At 35.9% G+C, this 17,961-nt stretch overlaps 1 protein-coding gene across 1 annotated transcript in view; it reads left to right on the plus strand.

The window, feature by feature from the left end:
* The first annotated feature begins 10,706 nt into the window (after positions 1-10,706).
* KIF6 (kinesin family member 6) overlaps positions 10,707-17,961 on the plus strand; it is a 138,041-nt gene continuing 130,786 nt past the window's right edge. Inside the window, exons 1-3 of the mRNA XM_058166959.1 lie at positions 10,707-10,838; positions 13,074-13,183; positions 17,703-17,777. Coding sequence (XP_058022942.1) covers positions 10,773-10,838; positions 13,074-13,183; positions 17,703-17,777 — 251 coding nt within the window. The 5' untranslated portion in view covers positions 10,707-10,772. The remainder of the gene's footprint in view (positions 10,839-13,073; positions 13,184-17,702; positions 17,778-17,961) is intronic.

Here is a 17,961-nt window from a genome sequence, read left to right on the forward strand (position 1 = left end):
AGTGTGATTGGACACACAAGGAATTTGTCTTGGTGCATATGCTCTCAGTGTACATAAAAGAAAAGATACGTTCATCAAGGTACAACATTTACAACAGAGTGATGGCCTTCGGGGGAAAACTGTTCTTGTGTCTAGTTGTTCTGGTGTGCAGTGCTCTATAGCGTCGTTTTGAGGGTAGGGGTTGAAATACGTCGAATGCAAGGCAATGTCAGAGATCCAAAGCCCTGTAAATAAGCCTCCTTTCACAGGAGGAAATAATCATGTATCAACAAAAAGGTTTATATGCAAAATTTTGTCATTTCCTCTGCAGAAGGAATTTTGACAAAAGGGAAGGGAGCAAAGGCTCTAAGGAAGCATCATTATTGTCAGCCATTCATTCATGTCCAACCCTCAATCATTCTATGGATCAGCACTCTCCATGCCCCTTCTGTCTCAGCCTTTTTCTGATCTGCCATGGTCATCCCAGTGTCATCTTTTGTAATGTCCAGCTAGGGTGGCCCCTTCTCCTTTTTCCACTGATCACTCCCAGCATGATTGACTTTTCGAGTGAGTCAGTTCTCATGACATGACCAAAGTATGACAGCCTCTGTTTGGTGATCTTAGTTTCAAGTGATATTTTTGATGATGTTCAGTCTAGGACTTCTTTGCTTGTTATTTTTGCATGGGATGCATAATAGTTGCCTCCAGAACCACAGTTCAAAGGTGTCCACCCTTCACCTATCTGCCTAAGGACACAGAAAGGAAAAAGCACAGTAGCAAGAGGAATCTACAATGATCAATATTAAAAAAGAAGAAAAAGAAATGGTCATAAATGTTATCTCATTCTGGCTATGCTAGGAGATAAAGCACCAAAGGAAACTTACAACCTATCAAGTTGCAACATGTTAGAAGTTTAAGAGAAGCAGATTAAGGTAAGGAATCTCTCTCTCTCTCTGAAATTTCTACAAAACTTACTTTACCAAGTTAAGATTCTATTAGTGTTTTTAGTGATGTCTGTAGGGACAAATCCAAAAATGAAAAAAGATGGTTGCCACTGGACAATCAAAGCTCTTTGTGTGTAACATCAACATATCTACAAAAAAGATGGCAGTCGTTACTGCCTTGACTTTTTGACCCTCCTGCAAATATTCTTGCTTTGACACAGAATATTTATTTATTAAAAGAGGTATATTGATTTCTAATCCTAATTAAATAATTAATGATTTATTTATGGGGCACATTATTTTAGTGGGTCACAGTATGAGATTATATTGGGCTGCAGACTAGATGCAGGCAGGCAAGAGGCAGCTGAGCCCACAGAAGGAATGTGGTCATGGCAAACATTTCAGAGGGGAAATTCACTACTTTCTTGGACTGTAAAGACAGCAGGTGGTGGTAGGAAAATAAAGTATTTTCAGACTTTCAAAATTCCATTAATGTAGAACTAGTACTTCTAGATGTGTGCTTTTTGTCTGGACTACCTCACAAGGCTGACCTCAATCCTACAAGTCTAGAAGTGTAACTATCCCTTCACTTTCTCTCCTTTTGCTAGGAAAGGTCTCTTCTGAAATATTTGCAATGCCCACATTTCTTCTGTGGGTTCAGCTAGCTGTTGTCTGTCTTGTGCAGTCTGTAGCTCTTCTACCTGTCTCCCAAAGTCATTTTCACTTACCATCACATAGTCACACAACACTTGAGGAACCCTACAATAATCATATTTTAACTTTGGCTTGGTTTACTGTTGGAATCCAGCTACTGAAGTTGATAAATCAATTTTCTGACTGTCAGTTCCATTTATTTAAAACTCAAGTATTTACAGGACTGCTCTTCACAGTATCTCTCTACATATTTTGCTTTTCAAAAGGGACCTTTCTCCCACTCTACAAATGAATGGTATACAAAATAGTGCCTCTTGGTGGTGGCATTCAGACAGTGGCTGTCTATGCCCCATACATGCCTAATTTATTTCTTCTCTTTGATTTCCGATACAAGCAAAACTTGTATTTATATTTTCACAAAGAAACTGAAATAATACGTATAACTGATATAATTTATTTTGGTATTATTTTGGGGCTTTTGTAATTAAGGTTGAGTGAAATATTTACAATGTTTACAGTAATCGTTAGCCATCTTGTGCACTTCTACTACTAGCAGAACATTAGAATACAAATGTTTAATAAAGTAAATTTGCAAAAGCCTGCTATGATATATATATTATTATATTCAAAGGTTGGGTTGCCTTTTAAAACCTCTTCACTCCTTTTAACACAATAAGTCTCTGATTATTAATAAATCAAGGTCAAAGATCATGGTTTTCATAAAAGAAGTCATCAAAAGTCATCAAACCATTCACAGAAAATCACGGTTATAAATGACTATTAAATATTGAATCAATAGAGCAAGTCAACACTTTTCCTTATTTGGAATAGACTTCTCTGAGACTGGATTTTGGCTTCTCAATATCAAATGAGCTCATTCACATATGAATTTTATTGTTGAAATTAATAAATACCTTTTATCTAGATTTCTTAGCCCCAAGTATTAAGGTATGCAAAGTTAAAGCTATCCTTACGCTCTTATATGGAACAGCTAAAGTTTGGAGCTTAAAACACATGTCATTACTAAAGCAAATGCAATAAAAGCATGTGAGAAGTATTTGAGGTGTGGATAAAAGAATCTCAGCTGCTGCAATTAGAGACAAATTGAGAATTTATATTACGTCTAAAAACAGGGCACAAAGTTATAAAATCAATGCTACAACAGCCCCCCATATTGGGTCTGATAGAACATACTAAAACCCGAACTATAGACCTCTTGGATTGTACAACTCACAAACCATATCAAGAGATGTGTGGTCTCCCTGTTTCCTGCCCATCTGTCTCTGGAAAAATATTTTTTTTAAAAGTGCACAAATAATTTTGGACATAGAAGGTCACAGAGATATAGCTACCTTCAATAAGGTTGCCACAATGAAATGGATGAGCCATTGGTCATCACCCAAATTGCAAAATATTTAAAATACAAACATATCCAAGGTTCTTGGGGGGGGGGTATTTACTTGAGTGAGTTTTAAGCAGCTGGGCACAATGGTTAAATATGGAAAATTTTAACCAAATTCCTTATGACAAACATAAGGAAGAGCTAGAGATAGATAGAAAATACAGCACATGCATTATTTGAATGTCAATGATATAAGAGAGATCTTGGATCATACATTAGAATAGATGAATGGCTTATGGGTTCCTTACATTAAAACAAAATATTTCACATGTGATTAGCACCAAAATAGTACATAGAATACAGCTCTTTATCTGAACAAAACATTACAATTGAGAATTGTATATATAGATCAGATCAGGGTAAATTGTAGGGGTGACAATTTGATTTTCATTTTTATTTATTTATTTATTTATTTATTTATTTAATTGGATTTTTATACCACCCTTCTCCCGAAGGACTCATTTTGTTGTATAGTTCTGCATTTTTACTCTATTTTGTAATACACAGTCTTTTTTATTTTTATTCTGATTAGCCTAATGGCTAATCAGAATAAAATTATTCTGATTTAAATTTAATTTATTTAATAATAATTTAAATTATTAAAATAATTTAAATTTAAATAATAATCAATAAATTATTCTTATTAGGATTAATTTCTCTCTATAGACTTTTGTTTTGGCTCTGCTAATTTGCCAAGACTGGGAGCAAAGAGGTTAATACCAGACAGAATTATTATTAAAACAGGTATGCTCCACATCAAAAGTCAACAAATAAGTAGTGAAATTTACTATGGTAAAAGTGAGAAAAAAGGGAGGATTTAAACCCAGGAAAATTTAAACCCAGGAGATTTAAACCCATAGTAGATTATGGTTACTATATATCTTGTTGTAGGTGATAATCTTTGTTATTAGAGCTTCGTTTGTTTATAGTAAAAGCAACTTATATGTCTAAGCTTTGTTCTTGCTTTTTCCACTACTATCAGTTCTACCACTACTACTAATATTGCCACTACTACTCCTGAGTGCTGGCTGAACTAGAGAGATTTATTGCTATGACTTGGATAAAGCTCTGGCCAGATGGCTGATTCATATGAAATTGTTCAACATCAGAACAACTTTTGCATATCTTGGACCAATGCCCCACATGAGGTTTGAACCAATTACATGCTTTTATTTTGTATCCCACAACAATGATGAACATGGAAACCACAACATTTGCATTATCATCCTAGTTCATCTTGACAAATGTTATCAGACCATGCTTAATTCCCAGAAAGTATCTAGCTGTAAAATAATTGTCAACCAACAAGGGGGTCAAAATTAGTGATGTAAAATCTGTCACTTTGCTGTCTTATTTTTTTAATATAAATACACTTTCCATTACATTTATAAAGAACTTCATATTTTTTCTAGTAAGTAAAAAATAAACCTGTCAGCCAAGCCCATCTATACCAGCCAAGTTCAATATTTACAACACTGTGGGGATCAAGTTATGTTTACTTTACCATGGGGCTGTGAAAAGCAAAGACAGGGAATCAGAATTCAGCACCCAGATGTTTAAGAATTCAATATTCAAATCCCTCTGACTGTCTGGACAAACTTATTTTATTACTTCCCAGTCTGATTATTTGTTCCATTCATAAGACTCTATAACTTTAATTTTTTCATACATTTATAAGGAATTAACCATTTTGCTCAGTTCTTATGTAAAAAACAATCCAAAAATTGAACTTATTCCCATTTCTCACATTGGGCTGTTGCTAGGCTTGGAACTTGGAAAGGCTTTAGAGAACCATCACTGAAAGTTAATTCATGGTCTGAAGACTGTTATTTCTGTGCCTAAACGGACAATCACAAGGGAACCTGATGATTGGATTCACACCAAAGATTGAAGCATCACTGGTTTTAGCCTTAATATTTTTAGATTATTTTAAATCCCACCTTTATTTTTATGAATAACAAGGTAGTGAACACACCTAAAACTCTTTCCTCCTCCTATTTTTCCCACAACAACCCTTTGAGATGAGTTGAGCTGAGAGAAATCTGCTGGCCCAAAGTCACCCAGCCAAAGGCTGGACTAAGGTAGTCTTTGATTTATGACCATGATTAATCCCACAATTTCAGTCGTAACACATTAGAGTTGTAAAGCAAATGCTGCCTCTGCAAAGGAATTGAAGACACAGCAGACCACCTAGTTAGCTGCTGTAAAAAATCATGCAGACTGACTACAAACAACATGACAAAGTAGCAACAATAGTGCCTTGGAAGAGTTGCAAGAAAAGTCAGTTCCCTGCAAGCAAGAATTGATGAGGCCATAAATAGGTAAAGTAACAGAAAATGAAGAGACTAACATGCTTTGGGACTTCAGAATTCAAAAGGACAAGCACCTGCCACCTTACACCCCTGATTTAACAAATGTCAATAAGACAAAATAGTCTAGATCAGGGGTGTCCAAACTTGGCCCCTTGAAGAGTGGTGGACTTCAACTCCCAGAATTCCCCAACCAGCATGAGCTATAAATATGAGCAAGTTGCTGGCTGGGGAATTCTGGGAGTTGAAATCCACCACTCTTCAAGGGGCCAAGTTTGGACATCCCTGGTCTAGATAGTTGACATTGCAATATCTGGAGACAGAAAAAAAGAAGAGAAGGAACAGGAGAAAATCACAACTACAAAGACCTGCAAATAGAAGTAAAAGTCTATGGCAACAAAAGAGCAAAAATAGCACCAAAAGTAATAGGTGCAATCCCAAAACAACTGGAGCACCACTTGAACACCATTGGCATTGGCAAAATCACCATCAATCAATTGCAAGAGCCAGCTTTATTTTCATCTTGACATAATACCTTAATACTATTAAACAACATCTCTCAATAGTGGACTCAATAAGTGGAGAAAAATGCCATATCCAATCTAAACATCTGGCTATGTGACCAATCACACACCTGAAAAGAAGCAAGCAATCTCTGATTTGTAGAACTAAAAGCAGCTATGCAGCAGATAATTTATCTATTTTAGAGAATCCAATAATGAAAATAAGTAGGACTGGCTCTACTATTAGGAAAAATGAGATGACTGCCTTAGGGAGCAAATCTTTAGTAGCAATAGTAACAATAAAATCAGCCATCACCTCCCTCATACCATTTACGTCTGCTGTCTCTCATGGATTTAACTGTATTGAAGTGTAAAATATGTTTACCCAAGCCATCCTGCTATCCTCAGTTATGATAAAGAAAAATAACCCATCGTTTGTATTTTTCATTTGCGATGGAGTCATGCCGTTTTTCCTTGCCCACAAAGCAAAATAACTGGACTCAGCCTTGAAAATGAGGCAGATCAAAATGGCGCTCCCTTCCTTCACTTTTTCTTCCTACTTTCTGCTGCTCAGCAGGAAACAAGCTATTTCATAACTGGATGGTTAAAGCTCCCACAGGTTTGGAGGGGGGACATTAATGTTATCAAAAGGACTATTACATTGAGATTAATCTATATTTTAAAAGAAATTTCAATGTTAATTCCTATGAGGTATAATTAATAAACTAATGGAAATGTTTTTTGGCACGTTAATGTGCTCTGAATAGCCTTGACCAAACTGAAATTACCTCATAATAGTGGCTTCAACAGATTCAATTATATAATTTGGGCTTTTGTTTTAATATCTATTAAATATCTATGACCTTTTGGAATGAGATATGTTATATTCTTACTTTGGGGTCCATTTGTAGAGGAAGGGTGTAACAGTTGAAATCTTGGCATATTTTAGGGTCCAAATCTGCTGTATAATGCTGTCATTGGCTGGATTCTTACATTGTATTGTCACATAATTGTTGGCTTAGTTTTGACTTTGCATGTTACAGTTACTGTATTTAAGGTTAAATACATCAAGGCTTAGCACATTATGTGAATCTAGTCATTCAGTTCATTTTTTAAATATATTTTTTCCTATATATACACATTCTAATTCAATACACAATTGTATGTTAATACATGCAGTTGTTATTAGTTTACAACTCAAAAAGTGCAGATAGACATAAGAGATAATTGCTTACAGTGCATCTATAAATTGCTTTACAATATATTAGAAATGTCAAATTTATATAATGTGCATTTTTAAAAATTGCAAATGTACATAGAAACAGGAGAAGGCAACAAGCTTACATTGGAAAAATGAAAAGTGCAATAAAATTAGAATTGACAAATATTTTCATTTGTAGATACTATCAGAAAATGTACATACTGATGGGAATTTATTAGCCTTTTCATAGTATGCTCTAAACTTTATTGTACTCCCCACAGCCTTTTCAGTTCGTTAAATACCATTTACTACATGTAAAATTATTATAAGAAAGTTTTCATGCCAGAATATACAAGAAGCCTTTGTAGAATCATAATTCTTTTATGAAGGAAGAATTGTTAACAATCTCCTAAATTCTTTTCCTGATTTTTTTCCTGTTTATTCCTTTGCAGCTTGATAGCTTATGCTTGCATTTGCTGCCCATTAGGATCACAACAGTTTATATGATTCCTTTGTGAACCGTGGATAGTTCTAAGTTTTGACTCCAAACAATATCAACAACAGAGGGCAAAGGGGAATATGGCAAGCCGCCCAGGAAAAAGCAAGCTGAGTAGACTTGGGAATTGCACACAAAGACAATAAGCCTTCAAGCCAGTCTTCATTAGTTTTATATGCATTGGAGATGAATTATGGTTTAATATATGCCATATGGAGACTTATGAATGTTAACAGTACTTTTACGTAAATCATAGATTTATGCAATGTCTACATTCAGATTACCATGTGCGATCCTGCTCCTCTTCCCCAAAAAAAGAAAGCTACAATGGCTAATGAGTGAGAACACTGTGATTATGAAGAACAAGTAATGTATATTTTTAGAACACATTTACTCTATAGAACTTATGGTCATCCTTGAAATTGAATGCCAGATTTCTCAGTTTCTTAGCATTGCTTCACAGCTAATGCTTGCTGTGACAAATTGTAAAAAACTACTGCACTAGCTTTTTTAGTCTTCTTTGAAATAATGAATACACTCACAATGTAGTGACCAATTAGTGACTATTGGTTATAGTACAGGGGTGGGTTTCTACCAGTTCGCCCCAGTTCAAGGGAACCGGTAGTGGCAGCGGCGGCAGCAGGCTCTGCCCACCCACCCAGACTTCGTAAAAAACGCTCTGCGCACAAGCAGAAATGCAACACGCTCACAAAGCGTGCCCGTGGGCTACCGATAGCGAACCAGTAGCACCGGGATTTGAATCCCATCTCTGTTATAGTAGCAATTTAATATAAAGAAACCTATGTTTAAAAGCACAACACAATAAAGTTATTTGTAGAAAAGAACAAATAGCTGAATATTTCATTTATTGGGTTTTTTTAATTAAAATTTTCTAAAATTAGCAAATTTGTTTTTTTTAAAAGTTGCCCTAATATTCTCATAGCCCTTTATTTGCACATTTGAGACTAGTAATCCTCCACATTTTGTTGATAGAGAATAACCATTCCTTTTATGGACCAAGAAATATGTTATATCCATTAGTAAATTATGAGAGACCAGTTTTTAGAGTAAATTCTAAATTAAATTTTGGAATAATAAAGGGCAAATTGCTAACAACAAAACTACACAAACACATAAATGATCACGTCCAGAATCAATTTTAACTTGGAATTTAAAAAAAAAAATCTCTCCAAAAATATACTGTATATTCTTACATATAAGTATTTCTGCTATCTGTTTGGCATTTTCCATACATATTTTGAACTTTGATAAAAGAAAGGAAAGCAGATTCTAGTTTGAAATTAAAGACTAATGGTTCTTAATACAGAAAGATGGGATAAAATTTCCTAATAGAATATTTTAAAATATTAAAAATGTTTTTAATAAAGAGAGCTTAAGATTCAATGTTTTTTAAATATCCTATCCAGCTGTACAACACCATCATGGCAGAATTATCAGATTAAAACTCTTGTAGATTAAAACAAGGGCCATTACATTATGTGATTATGAGCTAATAAAGGATTTCCTTCCAGGGCCAGATAAAGGATACCTCTTCAGAAAAATATTTGAGGCACTAAAAAAAATATATCAAAGTACAGTAGGTATTTTTCTGTAAAATACTATAAAACAATGAAGCAATTTTCCAGTGTGACATCCTTGCAGTCAAATGGATTAATTCAAAATTGAATACTCTCTCCTGCTTACTTTTATTTTCATTATTGTTTTAATGTTTTATACTGTATTTTATACACTGTCTAATGTAAGCCATTAGAGTCGCCTTTGACGAGAGGAGTGGCGTACAAGTTTAAAAAATAATTTTAATATGCACCTGGATCAGAAGTGAGGATTTTTATCATCTATCTCTTTTTTTTCCCCCTTTATCTTTTGCATTCTCAAATCAGTGTCAACTCCTGGCAATTGCCTGGGCCAGTTTTCTTGGCAAAGTTTTTGGGAAATAGTTTGCCATTGCCTTCTTCCCACGGCTGAGAGAAAGTGACTGGTCCAAAGTCGCCCAGTTGCCTTTGTGCCTAATGTAGGCCTAGACCTCACACTCTGCCACACTCTCCTGATATCTTAACCACTACCAAACCTGGCTCAACCTATTGTATTATATTAAAATACAACATATAAGCATGTGGCACTTTCCATATATGAAATAAATGCAATGTTATAAATCTAATTACTGATATTAAAACTTATTTAGATACAACTGTTATTCTGACTTGCATTTTTTGTTCTGGTACAAATTATGGAGACAAAAGGTTACTACTCTCCTAGCAAATTTGGGATTTGAGCAATTCAACTTTTACATAAAATGTGTATGTTTCATGTTAAAAAGACAAGTCTCATTTTAAAATGCCCAACCTGCTACATAGAGGGCATTTTTGAAGAATATATTTAATGTTGCACAAAACCACTAAACACAAGACGTGGGTGAAGTAACTGCATATAATAAACATTAGCTCTTTGAGTCAGTGGAAAAAAAACCCTGAAAAGAAATCAACATGCTCCTCACAGTAACAATAAAAAAAGACATTAAGTAGGAAAAAGATAATGAAATGACGCAATACAAAATATTAGAGGTAGGTCTGGTGTATTAGAGGTAGGTCTGGTGAACCAAAGCGATTTTGATTTATTCCATAAATCTATAAGGAAGCTATATGCAAGGCATAAGCAATCATCCTGAAAGTAGAATAGATAAGATTTCCCACCTATACAGTTGGAGTACATAGTTCCTTAAATCAGTACGAAACGCCCCTATTTCTTTTAATCCCTATGGAATAAGGATATTATTTGAAGCTCAGACAGGCTCTTTTCAGAGGCCACTTCTGAGCTTGGGGCTCAGATTAGATCGTCTTCCGACCACCCTCCTGAGCCAAAATCCTCCAACTCCATTACCTAGGAGCCATCATGATTAAACGGGATTACTTTTCCGTTTAAATAGTCCATCGATTATTATTATTTTTTTAAAAAATGACGCCCACCCTCCATGACAAGACATGCTGTTTGTAACCCAAAGGGGAAAAAAAAGAGCGAAACGTTTCTTTAAGTAACGAAAAAAACCGCAAAAGCGGCAGATTTTTCCCCCCTCACTACTTAGTATTCAAACTAATTAACTGAGGACGCTCAGCTCTCACCTGCGCGATTTGGGGGCGGGGGGGCGTTTCCCCAACCGTGCGCTGTGCCGCAAGGCACGACGGGTAGTGTTCGTTGGTTACCGTTGTTAGGGCCGGCCTTGTGCTCGCTCGCTTGTTTCTTGACCACGAAGAACTTGATTCGCGGAGATGGTGAAGCAGACGATCCAGATTTATGGCCGGGTGAAACCTTTGGGCAAGAGGCAGACCCCCGGGGTAGGTGAAGCACAGAACACATCAGGCTGGGCCGGACACGGTGTTGGGCAGAAAACAGGGGGTGACAGCCAGGCCAGGCCAGAAGCTCGGAAATATTGTCCCAAAAGTGCTTTTAAAGCAGGAGTCTCCAACCTTGGCAACTTTAAGACTTGTGGACTTCAACTCCCAGAATCCCTCAGCCAGCAAAGCTGCCAAGGTTGGAGGTTAAAGTTGCCAAGGTTGGAGACCCCTGCTTTAAAAGCCATGACCAGGATGAGTGAGAATCTCCATTGACATTCCGAAATATTGAAAAAAACAGAGAGATTGGGTGGGGAGCAGAGCAAGGGTCACTTAAGCTTGGCATGTTTAAGATGTGAGGACTTCATCTGCCAGAATTTTCCAGCCAGCATGGCCTAAGGTGAAATCTGCAGGTCAAAATGTCCAAGGTTGAGAAATACAGCATTTGAGTAGAGTGCACCTTGCCCGAAGGTTGATGGGTCAGATGAGGGAAAACTTTTTGTGGAGGATGGAGTGGAGAGAGTAAACCGGACACTACACAGGACTTGGTTGTAGCTCTTCCCCATGAATACGAGGATCTGGCTGCTTTGGAAAAACTAAATGGCTAAATTTGAAACTGGGCTGCAGGCAAGCTAAAATGTCCATGTTAATTTAATTATTTGTTTTTAATCCTTCTTTCTACTCTGGTGAGTTCTCAGGGAGGTTAACAACATGAACAAACTCTATAAATAATACTAATTTTTTTAAAAAACAGCTAAAACCGACAATAGAGTAAGTGCAACAATCATTTCACAACTGAAAGTGAAAGAGGTTATTTATTTAGAAACTGTCTAAATGTTGAGAGGCCAAACATGAAAATGTTAACCATTTTCGTCTTGGTATTCTAAAACTCGAATCTTAGAGTGGAATGGAATGGAATAGAATGGAATAGAATAGAATAGAATAGAATAGAATAGAATAGAATAGAATAGAATAGAATAGAATAGAATAGAATAGAATAGATTTTTTTTTATTGGCCAAGTGTAATTGGATACACAGAAAATTTGTCTTGGTACATGTGCTCTCAGTGTACATAAAAGAAAAGATCATCAAGAATTCTAAGGTACAACAGTTAATGATAATCATAGGGTACAAATAAGCAATCAGGAACCAATCAATATCAATATAAATCAAAAGGATACAAGCAACAAAGTTACAGTCATGCAGTCATAAGTGGAAGGAGATGGGTGATGGGAACGATGAGAAGATTAATAGTAGTGCAGATTTAGTATATAGTTTGACAGTGTTGGGGAATTATTTGTTTAGCAGAGTGATGGCGTTAGGGGAAAAACTGTTCTCGTGTCTAATTGTTCTGGTGTGCAGTGCTCTATAGCGTTGTTTTGAGGGTAGGAGTTGAAACAATTTATGTCCTGGATGTGAGGGGTCTGTAAATATTTTCACAGCCCTCATTTTGACTCGTGCAGTATACTGGTCCTCAACGGAAGGCAGGTTGGTAGCCATTGTTTTTTCATAAAGAATTTTGATAAAGGGTTATAAAGCATTTCATTAAATAAGATCCTAACAATTATAACAAAGTACGTTTGGAGATGAGGCTTTTGTTATTTAGTCTTTCAATTTATTTGTAAAATGATAAGAGGAAATAACATCTCCATATTTATAATTATTCCATCTTTTCCACCAGTTTTATTATTGTTTATTATCTGAAAAGGTGGGGGGACATAGGACTTAAGTACATAACAAGTACTGAAGGTCATCAAATTAGAAATACTTTAAAGTGGCATAGATTCTGTACTCATTTTGCTGCAGTGAACCTATGGCTGGGATTCTGAAGTGTGATGAAATGGAATTATTTTGGTTGCCATAACTTCGATCGGTAGGCAGCTTGGTTATTTAACTTTTCTTCATCCTTACATTCAAAATTGCTACTTAAACTAAACTGTCTAAATAAAATAAAAGTTAGAATCTTATTCATAGTTACTCAAAACTATATACTCCTGAAACGCAGTGATTACTTCTAGCAAATGTCAAATTAGCTATTTTACTGTAACTTATATGGAATAGTATGCATTTAACTCATTCCCATATTTTGGGCATTATTTTGAGTTAGATCTCTTGTACACATGTTATGAGAATTGCTTGCATATTTATTCCTATTAAAAATTATCCTATCTAATCATAAGGCTAAATCATTGAATGTTTACATTAATTAATAGAAATATTTTCAAATGTATTTTGTAGATATATTCAATTGATGAAATTGAGACATCAGCATTTGGTCTGGAGATTATTGTACCACGAGATTTGTCAGATGGATTTGTCAATAACAAACGAGAAAGCTATAAGTTTAAGTAAGTTTAATATTTTGGTTGTTTTCACAGTATTATAAAATGTGTAATCATTTTATCATATTGTTCCAACTTTTTGTTTAATTTATTTATTAAATTTATTTATTTATTTGCCACCCATCTCATTTCAAATGACTCTTACTGTTTTTATTTATGAATGTTTAAAATTGTTTTACATTTCGAAAACCTTAAAGTGTTATGTAGTTTAAATTTCACTCTAAGTACAAAGTTAATATTCCACCAAACCATTTTACATAAAAAGTTAGTGAATATTACATATTTATGTTGTTTATTACAGGAAAATCAATTAATTCACATTTCCACTTCTGAATGAATAAAATAGAATAAAATCACTACAAGTAGTCTTCAATTTATGGCTGGACTCCAAAAATAGGACTTACGATCCAGATTTGAAATTCCAATGCCCATCCCACCCATCCTCCACCATGATCACAATTTGGGCAATGGTTTGCATGCACAGCTGTTTGCTTAACAACTGTAGCATTTGCTTTATGTCTATGGTGTTCAGTTAATAACCAATGCGAAAAAGGCCATAAAATTGGACATGGTCACATGCTGATGTGCTTTATATAACTTACAACTAAAATTATGGACTCCGTTTCAGTTGTAAATCAAAGATCACCTGTAAACAAAGTTTGCTCAGTAATGTAAAATCTCCATTCCCTCCCCACTCCAGGGAAAGGTTACTGCAAAATCCCCATTTCTTCCCGATCAGCTGGGACTCGGGAGGCAGAAAATAGATGGGGGTGGGGCTAGTCAGAGGTGGTATTTACCGGTTCTTTGAACTACTCAAAATTTTTGCTACTGTTTCTCCAGAACTCTGCTTCTGATATTTGTCAATGGCTATCATCCTATTTGACTTTTCTGAAGATTTCTTTCTTCAAATGTTTTCTTACAGGACATGCTTCTGATTATGTTGCCTACCTATAAATATGTTCCAAATAGTGCTACATACCTAACAACAAACTTTTAACATATTTGTTAATAGATATCATAAAGTTCCTTTATAAGATTACTGTTACAGCATTTTAAAACTTTTTTCTTAAATTAACTACATTCAGATTGCTCTTGTTTTTTCTTCCAATTCAGTATCAGTATTATTATCCCTTTGATGATGATGATGATGATGATGATGAAGCAACATTATGGTGCTTATGGCTTTGAAAAAACAGAAAAGATTGTGAAAAGCTATCTTTTAATGTCCAATCCAATGTACCTTTATTGGAAAATAAACTTGATGGATTTGGATATGAAATGTGTTTATTATTTGTAGCCCGCTTTGTACATCTAACAGTGGTATGGAAATTACTGTTGGAACATATTTTTTCTTTATTATGCTGCTTTCCTTCCCAGAATTCTCTTGGAGAGGGTGTGAAGTTCTTTGATGTCCAAGGACTGGAGGCACCACAGCATAGCAAATCTGTACAAAATATTTGATTGCATCAATCACCTTCCCCAACAACAGGCTATTTATTATTCTCTAGGTCAACTCCACCCTTTTGGGTTTTGCAAGGTGTTGTTGCCACATAACTATGTCTGTAATAGTCCTTTAATACTCTCTTACTATACTTAATTCAAACTAAAGTGTCAAAGTCTTTACAAAATAACATACAGTTTTTGCCTTTCTCCAAACATTTTTGCACCAGTTGGGATGAAGTGTGGTTTCAGTGTGGTTGTTCCTTTTCTAGTTGCTACTGGGCTCCCAGCAAAACTCAGGCAGGAATCCCACCAGGATAAGTCTTTTTGCCTTCCTATAATAGCTGCCAATCTCTGCTTCCCAGCATTCACCTTTCCTGCTACACACACCCCTCTCCCACTCTGCCTTAACATTTGCTTTTGTAAGCTCAAAAAATTGGGTGGGGCGAGGCTGCCTCTGGACTTCAATGTGTATGTGAAAATACCAGGGTGTGGCATAGTTAGCCAGGCAGCTGGAAGACCAGCTTGAATGCCTATGAGTACAGTTCTGAGGGAATGGGAAATGGATGAATGCCTGAGGGGGGAGGGGGAAGCTTTCTGCCTGGGTACAATTACTTTTGAAAAGAGCAGACAACCCCAATTTCACTCCCTCACAGAGGAGGAGGAGATAGAAAACATTCAGAGAAAATTTAGGAGTAAGGAAGATGAGTTAAACAAGAGGAAGAGCATGTTTCACTGAACAAGCAGAAGTCTGTTTTGTTAATATTAAATACTGATTTTTAAAGTATGAGGCATCAATATTAGTAGCTTAGAAATGAACTTCTAATCAGCTAGTGCATAACTTTTTGTATGTATGTATGTATGTATGCATTTTGGCGATAAAAATATGGATGACTTATAATTCCCTATTAGGTAATTGGGATGAAAAGCAAACAGAAGTACATTACTTTTACACACACACACACACACACACACACACACAGAGAGTGAATTATAATAATACTAAACAGACCGTCATAATAAAAAAGAATCAAAATCTACTCAATATTTGGAATCATAGCCCAGCTTTCCTGGCTTGAAAAAAGTAATAAATTTTCAGCAGTTTTCTGAAGACTAGCAGGACCCATACCATACAAGGAGGGGGGATATTAAATTTCAAAGGAAGCGGTCCTTGACCTAAACCACATAGTTCCATGGTGTTGAATATAACAATTTCTGAGTGAAGGAAGGCAATTTCTAATTGAATGCCCTGCATATGGTTGTTTCTGCGCAGCTCACATATCTCCATCCCACAGTGATACTTGTATATTTAGTTTTCTTCATATCATCCTCCTCCCCCATTTCACTACTATTGTCAGTGAAAATTGAATTATTTTCAGTTACAATAGTAGTGAAATGGGGGAGGAGAAGAATTATTTTCACTTGGTTCTATGGCAGGAAAGAAAAGATATATGTCTCATTCTTTCCTCCTAGAAAAGAAAATTAATTTTGATTTTATTTTCATTTGTTTTACACGGAAAGAAAAACGTTCTGTGAACGTCATATTGGTGGCCCAAATTGTAATATAAGCATCATAATCTATTCCTCTTTCCCTCTTCTCTCTCACTTCCCAACTAAATAAAAAATTCTTTTTCAGCATTTTTAGTGAAGTGGAGTTGGAGCTACAGGTGCCTAGTGATTAAATAAAATCAGTTAGTCTTTAATGTAGCACAGGACTCTTTTGTCCACTGTAGTGGATCAACAGAATGCTTTTAAGTCATTTGCACTTGAACCAAATAGATTCTTTTAATGGTGGGAGAGCAGAGAGTGTTAAACATGTATTAAGAAGTATTTATAGAGATGCTAAAATATCAATCTATTGATGTTAGATTATGGAAATAAGGTACAAGACTTTTAAAGTATTTGACATTTATTTATTTATTTATTTTTCATTTATTATTTAAATTTATATACCGCCCTATCTCCCAAAGGACTCAGGGCGGTTCACAGGCATATAAAACATCGATACACAAAATTAAAATAATCTTTAAAAAACTTATTCCAATGCCCTATCATTAAAAATAAAAATATAAATATTAAAATCAATTTAAAACCCCTATAAAATTTAAAATCTAAGCCAGTCCTGCACAGATGAATAAATGTGTCTTGAGCTCATGACGGAAGGTTGAAGGTCCGGAAGTTGGCGGAGTCCTGGGGAGCTCGTTCCAGAGGCGGAGCCCCACAGAGAAGGCCCTTCCCTGGGCGTCGCCAGGCAACACTGCCTAGCTGACGGCACCCTGAGGAGTCCCTCCTGTGAGAGCGCACGGTCGGTGAGAGGTATCTGGTCGCAGTAGGCGGTCCCAGATAACCCGGCCCTATGCCATGGGCGCTTTAAAGGTGGTCACCAAAACCTTGAAGCGCACCGGAAGGCCACAGGTAGCCAGTGCAGCCTGCGCAGGATGGGTGTTATCACGGGAGCCACGAGGGCTCCATCTATCACCCGCGCAGCCGCATTCTGGACTAACTGTAGCCTCCGGATGCCCTTCAAGGGGAGCCCCATGTAGAGAGCGTTGCAGTAATCCAGGCGAGACGTCACGAGGGCGTGAGTGACCGTGCATAGGGCCTCCCGGTCCAGAAAGGGGCGCAACTGGCGCACCAGGCGAACCTGGTAGAACGCTCTCCTGGAGACGGCCGTTAAAGTAAGTTCCTTGATAGTTGCTTTTCTCTTCCAGAGAAGAAAACTGAAAATAGTTTGCACTGTTTATATATTCTGTTTTATTTTAGTGTTTCTTAAACATGCTCATGTGTGGGCCTTTGGAAATGTTGATCCCCATGACAGTAGTAAAGTACAGTTTGCTTTTTCTAAGCAGTAACATTTTATCACAATATTTTATTGTACACATTTTGTAAGCAGTAGTGTTTAAAGTCCTTTGTGGATTCAGTAGCACAGTAACATAGTGTGGAAAAAGCTACAGGAGAAAATTGTTCAGGATTATGTAAAGCAATGATGTAAGCAGTAAACATTGATTTACTTTTAAATTAAAAAAAGGAAATGAATCAAATATTGTTTTAAGATTTTGCATGACCAATTATTTATAATTTGCAGATTTCAGAAAGTGTTTGATCAAGAGTCAAAACAAGATGACATTTTTGAAACTATTGCCAAGCCAGTTGCAGAATGGTAAGGTTGATTCTCAAAACCAGTTTGTGATAATTTTTTTTTTAAATTGGATGATAGAGTTTATTGAATAGTTTCTCTTGTTCTTTTTTTTGGTAAATATTTGATAACAAAGGGCGGATGAGATTCAAAATGATATGCATTTTGTTAAAAATAACAATCAATAACCTGATAGAGTCTAAATTGA

Source organism: Ahaetulla prasina, chromosome 1, assembly GCF_028640845.1.
Source record: "Ahaetulla prasina isolate Xishuangbanna chromosome 1, ASM2864084v1, whole genome shotgun sequence".
NCBI lineage: Eukaryota > Metazoa > Chordata > Lepidosauria > Squamata > Colubridae > Ahaetulla > Ahaetulla prasina.